Source organism: Priapulus caudatus, unplaced genomic scaffold, assembly GCF_000485595.1.
Source record: "Priapulus caudatus unplaced genomic scaffold, Priapulus_caudatus-5.0.1 Scaffold2559, whole genome shotgun sequence".
Taxonomy (NCBI): domain Eukaryota; kingdom Metazoa; phylum Priapulida; class Priapulimorpha; order Priapulimorphida; family Priapulidae; genus Priapulus; species Priapulus caudatus.
In genome coordinates, this window is record NW_014579620.1 from 8,107 (window position 1) to 17,967 (window position 9,861).

Genomic DNA, 9,861 nt, shown 5'->3' on the forward strand with positions numbered 1-9,861 from the left:
ATTAAAGAGAGACGGGGATAAATATTTCATATTAAAGTAATCTCGATCGAAATATCTCTAACCCTATGCTGCAACATGAAGACCAGCGGTGGCCTGACGAGAGGGCGAGGCATGACAGAGCAACAGCGTCTCATATGGCTGCTCTCCATGCCTGCCTGTGCTAAAGTCAACAATGCTATGCAGCAGCTCTCATGTGTCAACTACAACACTGGTGAACAAAACAAGGACATGACAAATGCTAGACAAGCACGTGACATGAAAGACACACATGCAGTTATCAGCTATCTGCAAGAGAGAACACCCTTCAGCTCAGATCCGAGCTTGCGCAGCATCTCGACAGAGGTGCATGCAGCCAGCACAGTCAATGTGGACTCAGTGAAAACTGTTGGATCAGCTATCCTGACCAACATGAATGGACAAACTGCTGCTGACTACACATTCAAGAGGAAGGGTCCGGCCATCCCCTTGGCTGCGAAATCGGCAGTAAAGATTGATGGTGAGGCAGTACAGGTGGATCCCAAGCTGCTTTTCCAGCAACTGACAATTGCTGCAAAAGCTACAGAGGATCTGGAGTCAAATATGATCTGGAGTCAATCTGTGTTCAAATATGAGCTGTGCAGTTACCCACCAGCTCTGTTTGATTCCACACTGCTGCTCCGACAGCTACAGAAGCCAGTGCTAGCAGATGCTATCTGGACACTCCTGACACACGATGCACCAAGAATCACAGGCCAAGTTTACTACGTGTTGGATGGTGGGGCACTAGTCCAGCGCATTCCATGGGAAAGTGGCTCAATATACAAAGGTATCTGCACGCAATACACAGAGTATATGTCACAAAGAAGTATGGACAGGCAACAGTCGTGTTTGATGGCTATAATGGTACATCAACAAAGGACACAACACACCAGAGACGTACGAGAGGGAATGCTGGAGCAACAGTGACGTTTGATGAAGATATGCAGGTCACAATAAAGAAGGAACAATTCCTGGAAAACAAGACAAACAAGCAGCGCTTCATCAACATGCTCAGCACCGAACTACGGGCACAGAACTGCCAGACACATCATTCTGCAGGTGACGCTGATCTCCTCATAGTGCAGAAGGCAGTGGAGTCTGCAGCCACCACTGATACTGTGCTGATCGGAGATGACACAGATCTGCTCATCCTGCTCATCTACCACACCAACCTCAAGTCATGTGACCTGTTCTTCCAACCCGAGCCAAAGAAGAATGTGAAGAAACCGCGTGTCTGGAACATGAAGTCTGTCAAGCAGCAGTTAGGCCCCGATGTATCACAGCACATCTTCTTCATGCACGCTCTCCTGGGATTAGATAGTATAATAGATACTACTTCCCGCGTGTATGGCATTGGCAAGGGAGCTTCCCTCAACAAATTCAAAACCAGTGCGCACTTCCGTGAACAAGCCAATGTGTTTGATGTAGCTTATTGAAATGTGTGTCATTGGATTCCTGGCCCCAGAAAATGTATGTTTAGCACTTAAAATCAAAGCCCTAAGTCATTTAAAAGTGGAGATATTGGGAAATATCAGGTTTATGGCGGTTATTTTGAAAAATGGCTGCCATTTCGGCTTTTAGACCAAGTTTAGCTTATCGAAATGTGTTTCATTTGATTCCTTGTCCCTAAAAATGTATGTTTAGCACTTAAAATCAAAGCTCTGTGTTATTTAGAAGCACAGATATAGGGAAATATCAGTTTTATGGCGGCCATTTTGAAAAATGGCCGCCATGGAACCTTCCACCACCAGGATTCGAGTTTTGATATGTTATAGTAGACACCTCCAAGCGCTTAAAACAGTTGAGACACTTTCAGTTGCAATTTGTCCGAGGTCATATCAAATAATGCCTGGACTATTATGTTACCACAGACTAACGGATACACTACACCGTACACTACACTGTATCCGTTAGTCTGTGTACCCCCTATTTCTTCAAACTTGGTCTTCTAAAACTTACGGATATTAATCAACTTCAGCATGCTAAATTTATGTATAAATATACCCACAATGAACTACCTGATTTTTTTCGAAATTACTTTATCAGAATCTCTCATGTACACTTTCACTTCACTAGACTTGCAACATCAATGTCTTATTATCTACCAAGGTTCAATACTGCTCTTGGTAAAAAATCACTAAAGTTTGTAGGTGTCAAACTATGGAGCAATATACCAAAACATATTAAAAGTTTACCCTTCTCAAATTTCAAACATTTCTTTAGGAAGAGCCTATTAATGATATATAAGTGAACATCTATTGTTCATTGTTTGTATTTTATGTTGTATCTGTATTGTATTGTTCATTATATTGTACATGGATTGTATTGTCACTGTACTGTACACTGTAATATATTGCATTGTATTGAACTGTATATATAGTAATGTATTGTATTTTACATTGTTTGTATATTGTATTGTAGATGAATTGTATTGTCACTGTCCTGTGCATTGTAATGTATTGTGTTGTATCGATTTGTATGTATTGTACATGTATTGTAATGTAGTGTGTTGTATAGATTTGTATGTATTGTACATGTATGTACATTATTATAGTGTATTGTATTGTACATATATTGTACACGAATCTCCAATATTGTATAAATACCGGTTATATATTGCATAATCTTTTTTATGCACTGCCTACCTCATTCCTTAGTTCGAGAGCTTCTATAAGCTTTTTTGATAGGACATTGCTGTTTTACCTCACTAACCTTCACACAGACTTGTACCTATATACATAATATGTTATCAGTTGTATATACTCTTTAGCTTTTATTTGTTTTCGTTTTCTAACCATGCACTGTATATGAGTATACGATATACATTTTGAGTATCGTTATCTTACTTGTCAATACTGTATTAACGTTTATTATATTGTCAAAATAACTGAATCTACGGAATGAGCGTTGGTTTAACTTCATTACATAGCGGAACACTGATACTTGTATGCCTGGCTGGATTCGTTTCAATCATTGTCTAATTAACCTAACCTAATTAAGTATAGTAATTAAGTAACCTAATTAAACTCATGCTTCATCTGCCTGTATATGAATTAATCTTTTCAGGGGTGGCAGACTTTGTTGACCTTCGGGTCCTTCGCCACTCCCGTGCTTCATCTGTCAAATCATGTATTGTACCCTGTTATTCACACATCTTCCGTTGTACACTGTATATATGTATGTCGTATGCACAAATAAACATTTTTGAATCTTTGAATCTTTGAATATTTGAATCTTTGTGGCTACTGTTTGATATGGGGCGCCAAGTGTCGCATGACTGATTTCGTTACGAAATTATTGATTTCGTAACTAAATGAAGTCTACAACGTGATTTAGTTACGAAATCAACTGCTGTGAGTGATTTCGTTACGAAATCAGCTACTGCGAGTGATTTCGTTACGAAATCANCAGTCCAAAGAAGTCGTTACGTTGGCGCAGCCAACAATTGGGCATTCCGAGGGAGTCTCTGAGGAGAATTATCTGGGTCAGCTTATGCTTAATTTCTATCCTGTATGGGTACGAATGCAGATCCTGAATCAAAATTCTCCTATGAGACTCCCTCGGAATGCCCAATTGTTGGCTGCGCCAACGTAACGACTTCTTTGGATTGCGGCCAACCGAGGTCCTGACTGAGGTGTTGTTCTCCTCCTCTGTCCTTGCACTCTTTTGTCTCCCTGAGAGCGTGGGGGTATTCTCTTTGGCATTGAGGTTCTTGACAGTCTCATGTACCCTGAACTTCTGTACCCATCTTAGAATGAGTCCTTTGTTTGGATAGGTGCGGCAATTGAATTCACTCTTAAAACGTGCTTGTACAGTTTTGAACGATTTGGTCGAAAAGTACGTTTCCACAGACCATGATTTCTGTCGAAGAGTCCAAGGCATCTTGAAAAACTCTTGATTCTAATCTGATTGGCAACTATTCACCTCTTTAAGTGTGAAAAATGAAAGGGTTCACATCAATATCAAAAATGTTATTAACACTTATTTGAGTTGCATTTTTTTGGGGTCACCCTGTATGTCATGTTATACCAAAAAAGCTGCATCGATCAGTGTGTGATCAATGCTAGTTGAGATTATACCCATATTGCACCCATATTGCTATTGTACCCATCCACGGATGACAGCCTCTCATATAGTGATGTTCACAGACATGTCATGTGTCACAGATAACACATCTCTGCATACTTAATCAATAATTTTGACATTGCATATTCAATTTATAATTTTAAACTTTTCACGGTAAATTCATGACTATCTTTCCATCGATAAACTGCAAGAGCGTGACTGTAACACGGGTTTATTCTTCCCTAGCAGCCGATAACCAACCACTCCACCAGTGACTGCATGTAACCCTGCTGCTGTGACTTCACTGCCACTCCCTCTCTCTCTCTCTCTGTGTCTCTCTCTCTACTCACATTATCTCCTGTAGCTTAGCAGCCTTCTCTGCCTCCTCTGATTTCAGCTTGTCATAGTCAGCTTGCAGTTTCTCCTGTGATAGAGCCAGCTTCTGTGACTGACTGCAAACAGAGACAACACAACCATACTGGAGTTTCGTTCTATATGTTCTATACCATGACTTTCGTTGTTTTTTTGGGCGTCAGGCCAACAAGAGCACCGACAGCCACAGTTTAAAAAATTACACCTCCGAAATCTCTTGCTATCGATTCCGCACCGGCCACGTCTCCGCAACCGATGTCCCACATCAGGAAAGGCCCTTTTTAACTACGCCTGCGCCACTTGTGCTTATGTAGAGAGAAGACCAACATTTATTTGTGGTGTGTAAGGACCGGGACACTCACCTCGTAACTGTTGGTTGCCCTGACGACAACAACTACACCCACCACTACAAGCGGCCATTACACAAATAATTTAATCAGTATAATACTATTATATAATTATAATTATATAATAATATTATATATAATTATTTATAATAATAATAGCAAGAGAGCATGAGATGTTGTGATGGTGCTTGCAAGTTTACGTTGTTACTTTTAGAAATGTCGCATCAGTAAATAAATGAACAAATAAATAAAACAAGAAGACCACACTGTGACGATTGAGTGGTCTCCCATGGTTCGATCTACTCTACGCCGCGCCGGGCGGCAACAGTATGCTACGCTACGCGGTGCGTTACTCACTCTCTCAGCCTGATCGACGAGATACTGTTTAGATTGTATCGCATCACGGGGTGCGACACGCTACGCTACAGTACGCTACGCTACGCGGTGCGTTACTCACTCTCTCAGCTGATCGACGAGATCCTGTTTAGACTGTATCTCGTCACGCGGTGCGACACGCTACGCTACAGTACGCTACGCTACGCGGTGCGTTACTCACTCTCTCAGCTGATCGACGAGATCCTGTTTAGACTGTATCTCATCACGCGGTGCGACACGCTACGCTACAGTGAGCTACGCTACGCGGTGCGTTACTCACTCTCTCAGCTGATCGACGAGATCCTGTTTAGCACTGTTCTCGTCACGCGGTGCGACACGCTACGCTACAGTACCGCTACGCTACGCTAGCTACGCGTGCGTTACTCACTCTCTCAGCTGATCGACGAGATCCTGCTTAGATTGTATCTCGTCACGCGTGGCGACCACCTACCCCTACAGTACGTACGCTATCGCTACGCGTGGCGTTATCACTCACTCTCAGCTGATCGACGAAGATCCTGTTTAGATGTATCTCGTCACGCGGTGCGACACGCTACGCTACAGTACGCTACGCTACGCGGTGGTTACTCACTCTCTCACAGCTGATCACGAGATCCTGTTTAGACTGTATCTCGTCACGCGGTGCGCACACGCTACGCTACAGTACGCTACGCACCGTGGGTACTCACTCTCTCAGCTGATCGACGAGATCCTGTTTAGACTGTATCTCGTCACGCGGTGCGACACCCTACGCTACAGTACGCTACGCTACGCGGCGATTACTCACTCTCTCAGCTGATCGACGAGATCCTGTTTAGACTGTATCTCGTCACGCGGTGCGACGACGCTACGCTACAGTACGCTACGCTACGCGGTGGGTTACTCACTCTCTCAGCTGATCGACGAGATCCTGTTTAGACTGTATCTCATCACGCAGGGCCGTCACCTGCCGCTGATGGGGTCTCACGCTGTCCCTCCCATCTGTATCTCCAGCGCTTCCTTCATCTGGTTCTCCTTCTCCTTCTCCTCCTTCACAACCGTGTGCACTTGCTCTGCAACGCGAGGTCAGCCAAGGTTACAACGCACACGCACACGCACGCGCACGCACGCACGCACACACGCACACACACACGTGTGTAAGCACAAACACACACACGCACACATGCACACATGAATACACCCATAAGCACACAGTAGAAAACACTGCAGATATTTAATAAGAGTCATTAGGAAGACTGAAAACACCTTACTGTGACACTTTAGGTCAGTAGGTTCAATGCTGGGATGACAACATAGGGGGCCAGGGTTCAAGTCCTGCCATGGCTTACCCTGAATGTTTCATCTTTTATCACAAGGTTATATTATTCGCCAAGTAACCTTTTTTATGTGAAACTATGTTCTGTGGCCCACGCGCAAAATATTATCACAGCATAATATGATGTAAATTATATTTAATAAAACCATTTATAAATAATTTTATAATAATAAATATTAAAAATACTTTATTCAAATAAATACATGTTGTAGAACAAATATCTCAAAATATAAATGTAAAAAAATAATGTGTAATAACTTATAGAGAAACATCAATGTATAGAAATATATCAGCCTTTAGGCTGCCTGGACAAACACTCTAGCCATCGATTATAGGAATGTATTACTGGATGGATCTCTGGATGGATTACTGGATGGATTACTGGATGGATTACTGGATGGATCTCTGGATGGATTACGTGATGGATTACGGATGGATCTCTGGATGGATCTCTGGATGGATTACTGGATGGATCTCTGGATGGATTATTGATGGATTACTGGATGGATCTCTGGATGGATTATTGGATGGATTATTGGATGGATCTCTGATGGATTATTGGAATGGATTACTGGATGGATCTCTGGATGGATTACTGTATGGATTATAGGGATGATTACTGGATGGATCACTGGATGGATTACTGGATGGATCTCTGGATGGAGTACTGGATGGATGACTGGATGGATTACTGGATGGATCTCTGGATGGATTACTGGATGGATTTACTGGATAGATCTTCTAGATGGATTACTGGATGGATTACTGATGGATTATTGAAGGCATTATTAAGATGGAATTATGTGATGTATTATAGGGTTATAATTACTGATGCTACATAGGTACACATTCATCCTGTGCTAGCCTTGGCGCTTTAACTTGACACATCCTCCTCGTTAAATCTGTCAACAGCTTCCCTCCAACTGCCTCTTCTTTAACTTCCAGACGTCCTTCTATCGATTCTACCACGTCTTCATCTTCACTTCATGCTGGCAATTATTCACTACGAACGCGATAATGGTCAGGTCAATCATCATCACACAACACAACAAACAACAACAACAACAACAACAACAACTAACAACAACAACACACAACAACGAACAACAACAACAACGAACAACAACAACCTATCATGAATACACTGTAATTGCTGCTAGTACTGTAAGGTTATAGTGTAGGGAGTAATGGTGACAGTTTTGAGATCTTAGACTGTCACCGTTCATCTACCACACTGAATCTCGCATACCCTGCTGCAGGAGTAAGGCAGCAGTCCTGAGATGTAGATGTCTGCCACCGTTCATTCTAACACAGTGTCAACTACCATGCTTGTAGGAGTAAGGGCAATGTCCTGGAGCTGGTGGTCTGTCCCCATGCGATCTTACGGTTGCTTGTCAGCTTGGCATCCTCCAGCTGGCTGGCAGCGGTGTACGAGTGGTCTTCAACCTCTGTCTTCAGCTTACTAACGTAGAGTCTCGGCGAACCTGACTCCCCATCTACGACCTTACCGTGTTCTGGACCACCTGTAACTACAGACGAGACAACCACACCCTGTACTACACACCTGTACACAACACACAGACACACACAGCCTGTACTAACACCTGTACACACACGAACACACACTAGTTACTAACATAGAGTCTCGCGAGAGTGAACTCCTCATCTACCTTCCGTCTGATCCACACTGTAACTACACAGACACACACGCTGTACACTCACCTGTACCTACATACACACCTGTAAAACACTCACTGTAAGCTAACACACCACATCCACACAGCAACCACACCTGTACACTACCTGTAACTACACAGAAGACACGCACTGTGTAACCCTCACCTGTAACTACATACACACCTGTACCACACACCTGACCGACTCAGCTACTGTAGACTACACGAGACACACACCTGTACACTCACCTGTAACTACAACACACACACACAACCTGTAACTACACACCGTGTACACACACACACACACGAGCTTACTAACAGATAGAGTCCGCGAGCGTGGAAATCCCTCATCTACCTTTAACGGGCGTTCTGATCCACCTGTAACTCACAGACAACAGCAGCCTGTCACTCACCTGTAAGCTACATAACACACCTGTAACTACAACACACACACGCCACACACACACACTGAGCAAAAGCTAACAAGGCACCACCTGTACCAGTATACACTAAACACACAGAGACACACACACTGTCAACTCACCTGTACTACACTATCACAAGAGCACACACCTGTACACTCACCCTGTATCTAAACCGGCCAAGCTGACCATACCCACACTGAACACAACACACAAACACAACACCAGTCACACCTGTAACTAACACACACACACCACAACACACACCTGACACTCAGCGGTAACGTACACAGAGAACACTACACCTGTACACTCACCACTGTATACGTACATACACACCTGTACACTCACCGTAACAACACCAGAGACAGCTCACCTGTACACTCACCTGTAACTACCACCACAGACAACCACACTGTAACACTCACCTGTAACTACAGTACACACGAGACACACACCTCGTACAGCTCACCTCGTGAACTAACACAGAGAACACCTACACTACCTCGTACACTCACCAGGCCACACCTGTAACTCACGAACTCAGAAGACACAGCACCCCTGTACACGTCACACTGTTAACTACAACAGAGCACACAACTTACACTTAGCTGTACCACCCAGCACCCTTACACCATGTAACTACACACACACACGCAGACACTGCACCTGTACACTCACCTGTAACTACATACACAGCAGAGACACACCTGATACTCACCTGTCAACTACATACCACACAGAGACCACACAACCCTGTACACTCGACCGGTCTTACACTACACAGAAGACACTCCTGTAACTCATACACACAGAGACACCACACCTGTACACCGTCACTCTGTAACTAGCATACATCATCACACACGATGTAGCTATACACACACGTCTCACCTTTAGTTCCTCCTCGCGACCTACGATGGCTCCCATGTCACCGAGGTCCCTGAGCAGAGACAGCAGCACTCAATACACACACACACACACACACACCTGTACTAATACACACACCTGTCTCACCCCCCCCTTTAGTTCCTCCTCACCGACCTACGATGGCTCCCATGTCACCGAGGTCCCTGAGCAGAGACAGCAAGCAATCCATACAGAAGCACACACCCACACACCTGTACTATACACACAACACCTGTACTATAACCCCGTCACCTGTCCTCCACGCTTTAGTCTCTGCAGTCGACCTACGATGGCTCCCATCACCGAGGTCCCTGAGCATGAGACAGTAGCACTCATACACACACACACACACACACCTG

General features: G+C 43.9%; 1 protein-coding gene across 1 annotated transcript; it reads right to left on the reverse strand.

Annotated features, from left to right (window-relative positions):
- Window positions 1-3,414: 3,414 nt before the first annotated feature.
- On the reverse strand, window positions 3,415-7,394 carry LOC106818824. Its single transcript, XM_014823497.1, has 4 exons — window positions 7,358-7,394; window positions 6,065-6,229; window positions 4,434-4,535; window positions 3,415-3,526 (listed from the first exon to the last, which is right to left on the reverse strand). Exons 1-4 carry the CDS (start codon window positions 7,378-7,380, stop codon window positions 3,415-3,417), a joined length of 402 nt encoding a protein of 133 aa, XP_014678983.1. The 5' UTR covers window positions 7,381-7,394.
- Window positions 7,395-9,861: the final 2,467 nt, after the last annotated feature.